General features: G+C 45.5%; 1 protein-coding gene across 1 annotated transcript in view; it reads right to left on the minus strand.

Annotated features, from left to right (window-relative positions):
* Positions 1-16,617, minus strand: part of ACTN3 (actinin alpha 3) — a 34,379-nt gene that overhangs the window by 7,885 nt on the left and 9,877 nt on the right. Inside the window, exons 2-14 of the mRNA XM_081340493.1 lie at positions 12,657-12,771; positions 11,254-11,373; positions 10,255-10,341; positions 9,235-9,322; positions 8,210-8,288; positions 7,928-8,009; positions 7,575-7,660; positions 6,599-6,691; positions 5,399-5,629; positions 2,768-2,915; positions 1,575-1,725; positions 374-482; positions 21-161 (exon numbers count right to left, since the gene is read on the minus strand). Coding sequence (XP_081196619.1) covers positions 21-161; positions 374-482; positions 1,575-1,725; positions 2,768-2,915; positions 5,399-5,629; positions 6,599-6,691; positions 7,575-7,660; positions 7,928-8,009; positions 8,210-8,288; positions 9,235-9,322; positions 10,255-10,341; positions 11,254-11,373; positions 12,657-12,771 — 1,530 coding nt within the window. The remainder of the gene's footprint in view (positions 1-20; positions 162-373; positions 483-1,574; positions 1,726-2,767; positions 2,916-5,398; positions 5,630-6,598; positions 6,692-7,574; positions 7,661-7,927; positions 8,010-8,209; positions 8,289-9,234; positions 9,323-10,254; positions 10,342-11,253; positions 11,374-12,656; positions 12,772-16,617) is intronic.

A 16,617-nucleotide genomic window follows, 5' to 3' on the forward strand; every position in this document is an offset into this window, starting at 1 on the left:
GTTGGTCTCCTAAGACCGACCTGGATCTCCTCGATGCTGTGTACGATGAACATGTCCTGGAGGTCCTCGATGGCTCCGTCCATCCAGTTGTTGAACGGGGCGGCTCTCTTGGCAAACTCCAGGTACAGCTGATCGATTGTCTCCAGTAGCTTCTCCACCCGCTGGGCAAAAGGGAAAGAACACCAGATGAATTGTGTGTGTGTGTGTGTGTGTGTGTGTGTGTGTGTGTGTGTGTGTGAGAGAGAGAGAGAGAGAGAGAGAGAGAGAGAGAGAGAGAGAGAGACGTCTGTCTGGTTCACACCTCCCTCCCACCCCTGAACCCATGAGCCACATCCAAGAAGAGACCTTCAATCTCCCTGCGTCCCTTTCTCACCTCTAGGGCATCCCTTCTCTTCTGAGTGAGCGTCCCCAAGGTATCCCATTGGTCGCAGATGGCCTGGCAGCGGGAGTTCACTGAGGCTGCGTCGTGGTAGTCCAGCTCGCTGCGGGGATAAATCGGGAGGAGTTTTTGAGACCTTTATTTTTATTTTCCAGGCCGTGAAAGTGCAGAATGTGTCGTCTGGAACTTATTTAGTAATCCTGCTGAGAAGTCCTTTCATTTAAAAGGAGGAATTGCTCCTGTCCTTTGGAACATCTTGCCCCCAGGTCAGCTCCCAGCCTCCTGACCTTCCTCAGGAGCTTAAAGACCTGGTTCTATCAGTTGGCTTGGGGTGCCAGTGGGGGAGCGTCCCTCTGGCGTAACAGAACACCAGAGTCGGAAGGGATCTTGGAGAAGCAGGAGACCCTAGACCAGGGGTAGGCCACCTTGGCTCTTTGATGACTCGTGGACTTCAACTCCCAGAATTCCTCAGCCGGCGTGGCTCAGCTTGGAAACCTCTCCCTTTCCCTTCAGTGTGGCTGTCTGGGGAATTCTGGGAGTTGAAGTCCACGGGTCATAAAGGAGCCATAGTTTCCCCCACACCGGCTCAGGAATTGTGGAAGTCCACCGAGTCATAAAAGGGCCAGGTTTGAAGACCCCTGGTTTAGAGTGCAGGCCAGGGGTAGGCCACCTGGGCTCTTTTTATGACTCGTGGACTTCAACTCCCAGAATTCCTCAGCCGGCGTGCCTCAGCTTGGAAACCTCTCCCTTTCCCCTCAGCGTGGCTGGCTGGGGAATTCTGGGAGTTGAAGTCCACGGGTCATAAAAGAGCCAAGGTTGCCTACCCCTGCCCTAGACCATTCTGCACAAACCGTTTCCCATCCTTTCCTAAAAACCTCCAGTGTTGGAGCACCCACGTCTGGAGGCCACCTGTTCCACTGGTCTCACTAGAGGTGGCTGATAGATTAATAACAGCTTCCCACCTTCCCCCCCCGCTCATCCCACTCCCTCCCTCCCTCTCTGTATCTACACTATCCCTCTCTTTGGTGGCCAGGGTCCCTGGTCATTCAGGGGGCGCCTCATGCACTGCTGGGCTTCGGGGCTGGGGGCAGCCAGCCTAGTAGGTAAGAACTGGGGAGCAGAACTGAGGCAGGTGCTCGTGTTTCGCCATAATGCTGCTGCCGGCCGGCTGGCCCTCCAGCGGGGTGACACCTACTTGAGCTCCTGAGCGATGGCCGCAATCTGCTCCACTCGGTCCTGGTGAGCGGCCAGGTCGCTCTCAAAGGCCTCGTGCTTGCGCAACAGTGCCCGGATCTCATAGAGGGTGGCTGATTCGTAGTCCTTCTGGGACAGCATGTCTTCCTTCCCTGGGGGTGAAGCAGAGGAAGCAAGAGGGAGCTAAAGGCCGGGCTGGGGGCTGATCAGGAGCAGAGCGTCTGCAGGGATTCGCTGCGTGTAAACAGGGCCCAGCATCCTCCCCTCGGTGTGACTGTAGGGTCCCGTGTCAAACGGTAGATCGCATCATGACCAGCTATAAGCTGAGGGCATCTATGGATCCAGGAGCTGGGTGGGTTTTTTTAACAAAAAAAAATATAAACGATGCTGCGCTTCAATGGTTAGATGGCCTGGACATTGGTATTTGAACAGTTTTTTTAAAAAAAACTTTTGTTATTTTATCGTGAGGGGTCCTTGGTGCTCTCTGAGCTGGGTGGTTTTCTTGCAGACATTTCATTACCCAACTACACCAGTGCTAAAAGAAAGTGGGGTTTGCAGAAAGGAGGAGGAGGAGGAGGAGGAGGAGGAGGAGGAGGAGGAGGAGGAGGAGGAGAATTAAGGGGTCTTTGGGGCTCTCTGAGCTGGGTGGTTTTCCTGCAGACGTTTCATGACCCAAATAGGGAACATCATCAGTGCTAGAAGGGAGGGGTGTTTGTGGAGAGGAGGAGGAGGAGGAGGCCTGTGGGATCCTTGGGGCTCTCTGAGCTGGGTCCTTTTCTTGCAGATGTTTCATGACCCAAACCAGGTAACATCATCATCAGTGCTAGTCCTGATGATGTTACCTAGTTTGGGTCATGAAGCTCCTGCAAGAAAGCAACCCAGCTCAGAGAGTACCGAGAGAATCCCAGTCCTTTCTCCTCCTCCTCCTCCTCTCTGCTCCTCCCTGCAAACCCCACTCCCTTCTAGACCAATGAAGTTACCTGGTTTGGGTCGTGAAACATCTGCAAGAAAACCACCCAGCTCGGAGAGCACCCCTCATGTCAACCCCGAGCCACAAATGTTCTCCTTTATTAACACTTGGTTGTGTTTTGCTCATCTAGGCGAAACGTTACATCTTGTCTTGCTGGTCCTTCTGCGCCTAGATAAATGAGGAGGAGCGGAGGTAGGGGATTCGGTTAGGGTCTCCGCAAATACCTCTGGTCCAGTTCTCGTGCAGGGTGGCCTTTTGCTTGAACTTCTCAGCCAGGTGGTCCAGACGCTCCAGACGCCTGATCTCCGTCAGCAGCCATTCTTCGTAGCCCTTCTCCACTTGTTCCAGACCTTTCCAGGCATTGGCAATGTCCTATGGGCAGAAGGCAGGGGAGGGACAGCCTCAGCTGAGGCTTTGCTCAAAAGGGGTGGGGGGGGAGGCAACCACGCTTGGCTACCGATCCCCCGCCTTCAGGAATCCTCTGGCATCCCTTCCTGTCCCCAATGACGCCTTTTACGAAGCTACCCCTGTCTGTCTCCCATTACACCTGTCCCCTGCTCGGGCAGGGCAGGTATGTTGCGGACCCTGTCCTTTAAAAGAACTCCGACTGGCAGGGTCCAAGGTCCGAGAGATTTCTCTGCCATGGCCCCTGCCCTGTGAAATAGTCTCCCTCCTCCCCCAAAGGTGAGACAGCCACACACACACCCTGGCCTTCCAGAAAGAGTGAAAACATGGCTGTGCGGCCTCGAGTGGGGAGCCCAGAGGAGAAGTCAGCCCTGGGGCTGGTTAGTGGCCTTAGAATTCTCCTTCCCCCTTTCACTTAATTTTTTAAAAAAGTGTTTTGAGTACCCTTGGCTCTTTTTAATTTTTTTAGCTTTTATATACTGTCTTTATACGTTCCTGCTGGGCTGTATGCTGTCCAGAGTCCCTCCCACCCATTAAGGGAGATGGGCAATTTAAAAATGTGACTGAGCAATGTCACTTAAGGGGCCACATGATAGCAGCGGTTCCAATATCTGAGGGGCTGCTGCAAAGAAGAAGGGGGGGGGTTCCACCTGTTCCCCAAAGCACCGGGAAGGGAAGATAAGGAGCAACGGATGGAAACGAATCCAGGAGAGAAGCATCTTGGAATTAAGGAGAAACTTCCTAACGATTTATCAGGGGAAATGGCTTCTCCATCACTGGAGTTTGGGTTTTTTTTAGAAGGGAATGGACAACCTTTTGTCTGAAATTTTATAGGGTTTCCCGATTGAGTAGGGGGATGGACTAGAAGACCTCCACGGTTCCTTCCAACTCTTTGTTATTCAGTTAATTGAACGAATCTTTGGAGAACCAAGTCGCCAGTTTTTCAGTGAGCTAAAAGCAGATCCAAAGGGGAATCAGCAGCTCATGACGGAGATCCCCTCCTCTTAATCTCTGCCAAACAGACACTTGAAATCAGTTGGGGCTAGAGGAAGGGCGGCTAGCCTCAACTCCCCTTCTCTTGAAAGCAGTCGTTTTACTTTCAGTGAGTAAATCGAGAGCAAGCAAGCAACCGATTTAAAATTTGGAACTTGGCTCTCTGCCTAGCAAGCGGGTGAGTTGAAGCAATGTATTTTTTTTCCATGTATTTTTATCTTTCTGTTACCATTTATCTTTTTTTTTAATGTTGACTAAGGATGTGATTTGATACGGTGTTTTTAAGTGGTGTAGCAGATGGCAATCTGTCTTCATTTCTTTTTCCCCCGATAAGGCTTAATGTGGCCGCTCAATAAGATAACATTATGGATTCCGCTCAAGAAAAAACAAGAGCGAGGTGGGTTCAAAACAAAGAAGTAATTCGTTAATTTTTTTTGAAAAAAAAATGTGTAAGAAACAAACCCCCTAGCAAGTCCTGTGCCAAAAATAAAGAGATTTTCAACCATAAAGCTTTACTTAAAAAGGTCAGGGTGAACAAATCTTGCTTTAGTGTTAAGAGTGTAAGGATAATGACAAGCAAACCTCTCTCTCAGAAATGCTTTTAATGAGCTGTTTTAATGAAGTGTTTTAATAACACCAAGCTCTGCGGCACCAGTTAATAAACCAGCAGGCCAATCCTGGGGGGAAAAAAACTGCAGGGTTTGAAACTGTTTTTATAGGCGACCTCGTGACACTACCCTTGAGAATTGCCTATTGGGGATATTTCTCCATTAAGGAATGTTTGCTTCCACGCACAAGGTCAAGAGTACCATTGTAAGCTTCCCATTTGTTGCTTTTCACCATTTCTGTTTTTTTCAAAGTAGCTAAATGCTTTTTCTCAAGGCAGCACAAGGCTCCTGGTCATAGCTGGCTTGTAAAAAAAAATCTGCTAAACAGGCCTCTTTAGAGATAGACCTACATTTATGAACTACTTCCTTCTTTCAGGAAGGGGCACGGCCTACCCCCGACTAGCTTTTCAACAAGTCTTTGGAAACCTTTCATGCAAAGTTACCCAATTCTAGCAACTTTTAAGGCCCGTGGACTTCAACTCCCAGAATTCCCCAGCCAGCCTGGCTGGCTGGAGAATTCTGGGAATTAAAGTCTACGGTCGGAAAGTTACCAAGGTTGGGAAACCGTGTTTTAGCCATTTAATTGTTTCGTTAAAAAATAAGATGTATTCGACTAGATACGATATCAAAGGGTATCTCCCAGATACGTGTCTTGAAATAATATTCCCTCAGAATAGCTGCCCTTATTATTTCCGCCGGGACAGCAAAACCGTGGAAGTACGGGATGGATGCTCGGCCAGATGCTTTCGGAAACCAATGTTGGCTTTCGGGGAAACCCGCGGCCAGCCACGTGAACCCAGGCCGCCCCTGTGGCTTATGGGGCTGCTCCATTTCTGCTCCTTGACTTACGGAGACCATCTTCCCCTCGGAGGGCATGAAGGCTGGACGGTTGCTGAGGCGCAGCTTGGTCTGCAAAGTGTTGAAGTTGATCTCAAGCTGGCACTTCTCCTGGATGCGGGGAGGTTTGTGCACGCGGCGGTAGTCCCGGAAGTCCTCCAGCTTGCGCTGCATGGCGCTCATGTTCTTTTCGGGCACCCGGTTCTCCAGCCAGGGGATGGTGCGGCGGATCCATTCCAACAGCTGCCCGGGAGAAATAGAATCGGTCATCTCCAGGGGCCTTTGGGAGCCACTGTGAGTTCAAACATCCTTTGGGGATCTCCCTCCCTCTTCTATCTATCTATCTATCTATCTATCTATCTATCTATCTATCTATCTATCTATCTATCTATCTATCTATCTGTCTATCTATCTATCTGTATCTATATCTGTCTATCCATTTGTATTATCTATCTATTTCTATCTATCATGTCATCAATCTATCTATGTCATCTATCTAATCTATCTCTCATCTATTTTTCTATCATCAACCTCTCTTCTATCTTTCATCTATCTATCTATCTATCTATCTATCTATCTATCTATCTATCTATCTATCTATATGTATTATTTATCTGTATCTCTGTCTATTTGTATTATCTATCTATCTCTCTATCTCTCTATCTCTCTATCTCTCTATCTCTCTATCTATCTATCTATCTATCTAATCTATTTCTCTGTCTATCTATCATGTCATCAATCTATCTATCTCTGTCATCTATCTAATCTATCTAATCAATTTTTCTATCATCAATCTATCTATCTATCTAATCTATTTCTATGTCTATCTGTCTATCATCTATCTGTCATCTATATCTATCTATCTATCTATCTATCTATCTATCTATCTATCTATCTATCTATCTATCTATCTATCTATCTATCTATCTACCTACCTACCTACCTATCTATCTATCTATCTATCTATCTATCTATCTATCTATCTATCTATCATCTATCCATCATCTACCTACACTCACCTCCTTTCTAATACCCTCTCTCCAATCAGGAGATTAGCATATCCCACCTCCTTTCCCCACCCCTGCTCTTGCTTCTATCGGATCCCAGCGATCACTGCTGCAATCTTGGAAAGGGGAAGAGATCAAGCTGGGAATTTAAAAAAGGGCCTGGTTCTAGGACTTTCCCCTTCAGGCAATTTAAGATCCAGGTTACCTCACTGGCCAGCTTTTCATACTCCTGCATCAGTTTCTCATTCTCTTGATTGACAGCCAGCACCTTGCAGATCCTATTGGCTGCTGTCTCAGCCTGGAAGCAAAGGGAAAGAAAGCAGACATGATTTTAAACATTCCAAGAAACACAACACACACAGCCTGCCTGAGTATTCCTAGTTCCCCTGTGCAGTCTCTGCCAAATATAAACGTCTCTAGAAAAAGTAATCCTAGCTCTGGTTTGTTTGTTTTTTCAATTTCAATTTTTAATTCAATTGAAAAATAACAAAGCAAAAGACTTCAGTGTTTTCAAATCAATTCTCATTTGGCTACCTCCGAAATCAGGACCGCAACCCTACACCCCCCCCCCCCAGAAATTAATATGAGGGAAAGAGCATATGCATCTTTTATGCACTGTTAATTTTGTCCACTGAAGTGAATTATGTACTTTGGAGTACAGTTGTGTTCTGTGATACTTAGGGGACTGCAGACTAAAACATATGAAGAACGGTTGCAGGAGTTGGGTTTGGCCAGTCTAGAGAAAAGAAGGACTAGGGGTGGCATGACATTTGAGGGGCCGCCCCAAAGAAGAGAAAGTCAGTCTATTTTCCAAAGCGCCCGAAGGCAGGACAAGAAGCAACGGATGGAAACTAATCAAGGAGAGAAGAAGCAACCCTGGAACGGAGGAGAAATTTCCTGACAGCGAGGACAATCAATCAGTGGAACAGCTTGCCACCAGAAGTTGTGGTGCTCCATCACAGGAGGTTTTGAAGAAGAGGCTGGACAGTGAGAACAATTAACCAGTGGAACAACCTGGGGGGGCGGGGTTTTTTTTTTTTGAAATTGTGGACCTCTTTATTGTTTTGCTCTCCTGCTTGAGCCGGGGGCTGGACTAGAGGACCTCCAAGGTCCCTTCCAACTCTGTTACGGTAGTTATTTTATAAAATTAACAAACTCATAAGGAAGAACCTTGATTTTACCTGCTCCGCACCAGCAAAAGCATGATAGAAACAAGAAACGTATGTCATGATAGCCTTCTCGTCCGGTTTGGGGGTGTTGACAATATCTGCAGAGGGGAATCAAGGAAAGAGACAGAGGATGGGAGCAGAGCGCAAGGAAAAATCTTCTTTTCAGAGGACTTCCCCTCCGCCATCCAGCACAAAAACACCCACTCCGCTAAGAAGCTTGATCATTCCACAGAGCAACTGGAGTCGGGAGGCAGATGCGTGCTCTGCCCTCCAGTGTCACAGAAGCACCCCCAGTTTGCTCTGCTCCAGTCCAATCCTACGGTCCTTCGCTTTTATACCACCACCTATACAGTCCAGCTCCTCACCTTCTGCGTCCAGCATCTTGGGGATATCCAGGTATTTCTCGGCCACCTCGAAAGCCGTGTTGAGGTTCCCAATGGGATCATCCTGGGAAGAGATGGACGGAGTTATCCTACATGAGTTTTCAACTCTGAGAAAAAAGGGGGCTGGCTAGGTTAAAGGGAGGGAGAAAGGGAGGGAATGAGGTGGGCCTCTCCTAACCAAAGCGACAAAGTTACACGTTCATGAAAAAAAAAATCACTTTGGGAGATAGGAATCTGCCCCAAACTAGATTCTCAGCCCATCACCTTTCTGAGCTTGGCGTAGTCAATGAGGTCGGGACGGTGCCGATGGATCAGGGCGCAGAGGGCCAGGCCATCCTTCCAGCTGGTGTGTAGAGGGGGGGGAACATTGGGGAGAAGGAAGACTGAGTGAGTGTGGCCTGCATTCAACTGAAGGCAGAGGCCTCCCTCCTCCCCATACTTGACTTACAACCTTTCATTTAGAGACTGTTTGACGTTACAACAGGACTGGGAAAAATGACTTAGGGCCGTGTTTCACACTACGACCGTTGCAGCATCCCCGTGGTCACGTGGTCAAAATCCAAAAGCTTGGCAACTGAATCATGTTTATGACGGTTAAAGCATCCCGGGGGTCATGTGTCCCCTTTTGCAACCCCACCCGCCAGGTAGGTCCATCAGAACCTTGGCTGGCCATAAGTCAAGGACTAGCTGTATATGCTCCTGTTTGGGCTACAGACATAATTCTGCTTAAAAGGCTGGATTTGCTCTTAAGGGATCTGGGTGTTCTTGTCAGCCATAAATCAAATGCGAGCCGGCAGTGTGATCCAGTTGCTAAAATGGCCAATGCTGTCAAGGAGCACAAGGTCCCTCCATTCTGCCCTGGGAAGACCTCGCTTAAAATACCATCTCCAATTTTGGAGCCTGCCATTCCAAAAAAATGACAATGACAAATTGGAGCAAGTTCAGAAGAGGGCTGTCAAGATGAGGAAAAAATCCAGAAACCCAAGTCCTGGGAGGATCAGTTGAAGATTTTGGACAGGTCTGGCCTTCAGAGGAGGTGACTAAGGAGAGATATGATAGCAGTCATCGCATAACTGAAAAGCTAGAAGAAGGCGTGGACTTATATTACTGTCTTCTCCGTTGCCTCCCCCCCCCAGGAGGGTAACCTAAACCTCTGGGCTAAAACTACAAAGAGGGAAGTTTGATTAAACATCAGGAGGAACTTTCTGACTTAAGAGCGCTGGGGGAAAAAGATCGACCCGTGATGGGCTGGGGAATTTAGCCACCCTAAGCCTGCATCCTTCGGGTACCTAATGTGGAAGTTCTGCACGTTGACGTTCCGGTAAGGAGCCGTCTTCCTTTGGCACCACAGCAGCAGCCCCTCCTTGGCCGAAGTTTCTGGAAGAGAAGGGAAGGAAGGCCCCTCAAACCTTAAGCCAGCCATGACATGAATTCTACATTTTCAATAGGTTCCTCTGCGTTTATTGTGATCAGGAAAGATGTTTGGAACCAGTCCTATATCCTCTGACTGACGGGGGTCTCTGAATCTGCCCTCGGCCAAGCACGTTCGTTTTTTGTTTTTGTTTTTTTAATCTAAGCCCGAGGTCTCCAAACTTGGCGACTTTTAAGGCTCCCAGAATTCTGGGAGTTGAAGTCCACAGGTCTTTTAAAGTTGCCACGTTTGGAGACTCTTGATCTAAGCTAAGCCTGCTTGGATGGGCAGTGCTGTTCTCCCACCTGTTCTCCCATCCCATTAGAAATCAAACAGCCTTCTGCACGCTAAGCAGAAATTCTACTTCTGAGTCTGCAACATTTTAATATGAGGTTTTATTTTGAGAATTTTGGATTGTATTATACTGATTGTTTGGTGGTTTTACATCCTGTAAATATGGATGTAAGATTCGTTACTGCTGTCATATATTTTGATTGTGTCTGGCCTTCAGGCTGTAATAAACAGATTGACTGATGGATACTTCTGAGCCCGTCTCAGTGATGAAAGGATTAGAGAGCACGTTCGTTGCTTTGCGTTTATCATTATTATTTTTTAATGCCACCTAAATCACGTTATTTGAGTAGGCTGGCCATATAAATGTCGTAAACAAACAAATAATAATAAGATTGGACTGGTTGGAAGTGGCTTTCCAGATCTGTTACTAAAACAACAACAACAACAACCCAATCCTTTCCTCTTTTAAGCTGAAGGGCTGGGAATTAGATCTAGAAAAGTTGGGGAGCGAACGGCTGAGTGGTGCCGTCTCCAAGACAGAGACCCTGAAACCAGATCTCAGAAATGCCACCAAGTCAAGGTCTTCTTGCTTTTCCAGGCTTACCTTCCACCGAGATGTCCTGGATAGCAAATCGGAGGATGATTGTCCAGATCATACCCAAAGTCATCTTCAGATTTCCATCCACAATTTCTGGAATGGAAGGAGGGAAGGAGCATAAAAAGAGATGAAGGTGAACAAGGCAAGTTGAGAGAGGCAGGTAGACTTAACACCGAATAACAGAGCTGAAAGGTCTTCTAGTCTGACCCCCTGCTCAAGCAGGAGACCCTAGACCAGGGGTAGGCAACCTTGGCTCTTTTATGACACATGGACTTCAACTCCCAGAATTCCTGAGCCAGCATGGTGGAAACTTTGGCCCCTTCATGACTTGTGGACTTCAACTCCCAGAATTCCTGAGTCAGCATGGGAGAAACTTTGGCCCCTTTGTGACTCAAGGACTTCAACTCCCAGAATTCCTGAGCCAGCATGGCTCAGCTTGGAAACCTCTCCCTTTCCCCTCAGCATGGCTGGCTCAGGAATTCTGGGAGTTGAAGTCCATGAGTCATAAAAGAGCCAAGGTTGCCTACCCCTGCCCTAGACCAAGGGTTGTCCAGTTTCTCCTTAAAACCCTCCAGCAAGGAAGCACCCACAACTTTTTGAAGGCAAAGCTGTTCCACTGGTTAATTGTTCTAACTCTCAGGAAATTTCTCCTCAGTTCTAAGTTGCTTCTCTCCTTGACTAGTTTCTGTTCATCGTTTCTTGCCCTGCCTTCTGGTGCTTTGGAGAATAGGCTGACTTCCTCTTCTTTGGGGTAGCCCCTCAAATATTGGAATATTGCTATCAATGTCCCCCCCCCCAGTTCTTCTTTTCACTAGACTTGACATACCCAATTCCTGCCCAGTTCCCCCCTACTTCTCCACCACTGAATCAGTCCAGCACCAATTCAGGCCTCTAATCCACTTTTCCTGCGGCTTACTTGCTTTGCACACCAGATTTTCCTTTCTTCTGTTCCAGATAGTAGAGAGGGGGAGGAAAAAAAAACCCACCCTTCACAAGACTACTTACCCTCGGCTCCAATGGATACCAACTTGACCCCCTTACTGGCAATGAAGTCCAGGGCCTTGTTGACATTGGCAATTTTGTGGAACCGCATCTTGCCTTTGTCTGGCTTTGGCAACCGTTCACCTTTTGGAGAAAGAGAGAAACAGTGGAGGTAAAAAGAGAAGGATTGTCAACACTTACAAGAGGCCCCTCTGATCCAAACCCCAAAGTCTTGTCAACTTGCTACACACTAGTGTGTGTCTGATTCTTGCACGGTGATTGGTGGAGACTGGAGAGGAGTGTGACTCACAGAACATACAATAATAGGATTGGAAGGGACCGTGGAGGTCTTGTAGACCAGGGGTAGGCAACCTTGGCTCTTTTATGACTCATGGACTTCAACTCCCAGAATTCCTGAGTCAGCTATGCTGACTCAGGAATTCTGGGAGTTGAAGTCCATGAGTCATAAAAGAGCCGAGGTTGCCTACCCCTGTTCTAGACCAATCCCCTGTTCAAGCAAGAGACTTTATACCATCCTGGACAAATGACTGTCCAGTCTCTTCTTCAAAACCTCCTGTGATGGAGCACCCACAACTTCTGAAGGCAAGCCGTTCCTCTCATGGATTGTTCTCAGAGTCAGAAAATTTCCTTCGTTCCAGATTGGTTCTCTCCATGATTAGTTTCCATCCGTTGCTTTGTGTCAGGTGCTTTGAAGAATAGTTTGACCCCTTCTTCTCGGTGGGAACCCCTCAAATACTGGAAGCCTGCTATCATGCCTCCCCTAGTCTTTCTTTTCGTTAGACTAGACATCCCCAGTTCCCGCAACCATTCTTCATAAGTTTTAATCTCCGGTCCCCTGATCATCTTTGTTGCTCTTCTCTGCATTCTTCCTAGAGTCTCAACGTCTTTGTTATATCACGGTGGCCAAAAAACTAGGTGCAATATCCCAAGACTTTAAGACTTCAACTCCCAGAATTCCCCAAATGGCATTGTTGACACACCCCCCCCTTCTCTGTGACAGTCCCTCAAATACTGGCAGATTCTATCGTGTCATGCCCAATCCTTCTCTTCATTAGACTAGATACAACTTGCTCCCGCAATCAGGTCCCCGTCATCACATCGTGTCCAGCTGAAAGCTAAGGGCATGTACCAGTCCAGTATCTGATTTTTTTTAAATATAAACAATGCTGCGCTTCAATGATGACCTAGAGACGTTGGTATTTGAACACAGATCTTTTTAAGGTTTATATTTTACTGTGTTTTACTAATCTAGGTGAAACGTTAGTATGTATTGCAGTCCACGCACAATATGCTACACACTAAATAGATCGATCTCCTTTGAACTGTAAACCTCCTGTTTCCGCCACCCTCTGCTGCTTGGCGGCTGGCCCCCCTCCCCTCCCCTCCCCACACCAGTGTTCTCCTACCTGAAATCACCTCTAATAGGAGCATGAGTTTAAGGCCATTCCGGAAATCCTCTTCAATATTCTCAATCTGCGTCCCTGCCTTCCGCAGGTGAGAATTGCACCAAGCTGTGAAAGTCTGAGGGGTTGGGGGGGGGGGGGTGAGAAATACAGCGAAAATCAATATGGAGTTATTTGGTTGTCACAAGGACAGCTGAGTAACACGTTTCGAGAGAAATGGCAGCTTTGTTAGCTTTGCACACACACAAAAAGTCCTTAAAACATTTAGCGGAGCGTAAGGTTTTGTGCTCTAGAGAGTCTCATTGGCCAAATATATTTGTTTGTTTGTATCCCATCTTTTTATTATTTTTACACAGAACTCAAAGGCAGTAAACATATCCAGTTCACTTCCTCTTCCTCTTTTCCCCACAGCAACAACCCTGTGAGGTAGGTAGGGCTGAGAGAGAGAGAGGGACTGGCCCAAAGTCACCCAGCTTTAGGCTTTCATGCCTAAAGCGGGACTAGAACTCACCGTCTCCTGGTGATTGGTTCAAAGGCACCCAGCCAACTCCATCTACTCTTCCACCCTTTCCTAACGCTCATTTTCACTTCCTTTTAGTTACTGCCATTCCTGCCAGACCCATATCTATCATCTATCATCTATCTATCTATCTATCTATCTATCTATCTATCTATCTATCTATCTATCTATTCCTGCCAGACCCATCTCTCTCTCTCTCTCTCTCTCTCTCTCTCTATCTTTTATCTGTTCTTTCTTAGCCTTTCCCCCCCCCCAAAGAGATGGAGTAAACTGGGAGGAAAGGAACTGGCTGAATCCTAATGAATAATTCAAATGAATAATCAGAATTAGTGTGTGGAGAAAAAACAAAACAAAAGGCGGATTAGTTGAATCGTTACTGACGTTGTTATTGAAACTGATAATTTTTCTTCAGACAAACATTGCGGGTAAAGCCCAGAAGAAAAGATAGTTCCTATAACGTGTCCAGAGAGTAAAACAGATTTTTTTCTCCTTCCGGTCACTTGCGATGCTTGGAAACTGCCTGCATAAGTTCCTGAAATCTGGGCCAGATTTTTCAGAAGTGATTTGCCATTGCCTCCTTCCTAGGGCTGAGAGAAAGTGACTGGCCCAAGTTCACACAGCTGGCTTTTCTAGCCCAATGTCTTAACCGCCAGACCAAACTGACTCTCAGAATCGATTTACAGTAGTTTCATCCCTTGAGAAAAACAGAATTTGAACGTTAAAATAAACTTGTAATTCAGTTTACTGACATTTCTGTCTGTGGGGCTTTTATTTCATGGGAATAGCAACATGGAGGTTTAAGAGATAGGAAGTGGCTTTGTACTAAAACCAAACCTTTGATCTCCCTGCGTAGGTCTTACGGTGGCGTGTCACTTCTCAAACAATGATTTTTCCTAGTCCTACCCAGAAGTGCCAGAGAGGTTGAACACGGGGCCTTTTATAGCCCAATCTAGGGCTCCCCTTTTGTCTGGCAGATAGGTGAGCTTGGCAGATCAGCCTGATTATGCCGATGAATCTTGCTGGGCTTTTGCAAATGTCGACACAGCAGTAGAGAAGGTACAGTGAAAGTCTTGGAAGAACGTAAGCGGCAATCGTTAATAAAACATGAGCTTAGCCCAGGAAAACAGGGAAGTGTAAAAGCTTCATATTGCCCTGTCTTAACTCTTTCACAGAAAAGGGAAATAGAAACTTTATCTGTTATTGGAGCCTACTGACCATCAACAGGAGTCTAGTATCTCTAATAGCATCTCGTTTCCTGACCTGGTCTGTTTTGAAAAGGTAGACAATGACACAACCAAAAAGGAACCCCTGGTTTTCCTGGACGCGTTTGCTTGTTCTGGCTAACCTACATACCCCTGAGAGTCAGCAATAATGTAGAACGGGAGTAGGGAAAGCAATGGGAGAGACGTCCTGAGAAAATCTGAATTATTGCCAGGAGCCCAGATCAATCTCCTCCCGGAAAAAGTCTTTTCATCCTAAACAAGATTTGCTGAAATCAAGGGTGGTGGTATAGAAGTCGGTCTCTGGCCAAAAGGATGTACATATATATGAGTTCCAGTTGCGGTATCAAATGTGAATTCCAAGGTTGAGAGGATGTTCTGCAATCGATCTGTTCCCTTACTTGAGCCACTCCTTAGCATATTCTAATTTTAAAAAAAAATGATATAGAACTCGTGCAACCTAAGTCTGCTTTTTCTCATTATAGGGAGATCACATTCCTTTCCCTCTGTCCCCAAAATACAAACAGTAAATGAAGGGGCTGCATCCATTTCTCAGTTCCTCCCTTCCTTAAGAATAGAATTAATTAGAAGGAGATGCTAAAAATACCTGTGACAGAGTCGTAGAGCAATCATTTATTTTGAAAACATTTGGGTCATGTCTGCTCATTGGTCTATTTTTCAAGGAACCATTTTTGGAAGGAAGAATTTTAAGGCTGGAACACCATGGGAAGATACAGAGACTCTAGACTGATGTGAATTATTTGGATTGTCAACTAAAATAAATTGGCAGGAAAATTATTTTCCTGAAAGATCAGAATAAGTATCTGCTGAATCCCTTAGGGAACACTTTTTTTTCTTGATGGTTTCTGCTAAAAGTTTGGCCCTTGGTACAAAAAAAGATAAATTAAAATTGATTGCCTTAAACTTGAAAAGTAGTAATCGTATATCTATTCTTTTTTTTTTTGGCAGCCTATTCACAGTTACATAATTACTTTAGAAGCCAGCCTTTCTAACTAGAGGAAAAGCAGGATGCAAATAAAGCCCTAATATAAAGCAGAATGTACAAGTGGACATTTGAATTTAAACAAAATTTAATCCAAGCATGGAGTCTCACAAATCTTCTGTCATTGCTTGGCAAATCCAGCAGCCAAATGAGTTTCCTCTTGATCAAGTATTAATTCCAGAGCTTCTCTATTAAATCATAATGCTGGATAAGCTTACCTAGTCCAAAGGGGATATATACAGGCACAGACTCATTTGCACTGTCTTCAAAGCCCAAAAACATAATAATAACATACAACTCACACAATGATCTCCATTCTCTCTTCCATAGATTACAAATGAGCAAAATGGATCCCCTGCAAATCAAATCTCTTGTCTCCCATGTTACATACATTGTACATTCACTCCTGAACGCTGTTCAAGAAGTCAAACTCTTTTCAGCAGCCATTTGCTAGCACGAATAGAATAGAATAACGGAATGAAATAATAGAATAGAATAGAATAGAATAGAATAGAATAGAATAGAATAGAATAGAATAGAATAGAATAGAATAGAATAGAATAGAATAGAATAGAATAGAATGAATAATGGAATAGAATGGAATGGAATGGAATGGAATGGAATGGAATGGAATGGAATAGAATAGAATAGAATAGAATAGAATAGAATAGAATAGAATAGAATAGAATAGAATAATGGAATGGAATGGAATGGAATGGAATAGAATAGAGTAGAATAGAGTAGAATAGAATAATGGAATGGAATGGAGTGGAGTGGAGTGGAGTGGAGTAGAGTAGAGTAGAGTAGAGTAGAGTAGAGTAGAGTCGAGTAGAGTCGAGTAGAGTAGAGTAGAGTAGAGTAGAGTAGAGTAGAACAGAAGAATGGAATGGAATGGAATGGAATGGAATGGAATGGAATGGAATGGAATAGAATAGAATAGAATAGAATAGAATAGAATAGAATAGAATAGAATAGAATAGAATAATAGAATAGAATAGAATAGAATAGTTCTTTATTGGCCAAGTGTGATTGGACGCACAAGGAATTTGTCTCTGATGCATAAGCTCTCAGAACATATACAAGCAACAAAGTGATAAATCACAAATCCTAAGATACAATCATAAACCCTAAGATACAACCAACAAAGTGGTAGTCATAAGATACCAATAGGAGCAGATAATAGGAAAGATGGCAAGGGTAATAGTAATACAGTCCTACTAC

The sequence above is a fragment of the Vipera berus genome (genome assembly GCF_964194415.1).
Source record: "Vipera berus genome assembly, chromosome: 16".
Taxonomy (NCBI): Eukaryota; Metazoa; Chordata; class Lepidosauria; order Squamata; family Viperidae; genus Vipera; species Vipera berus.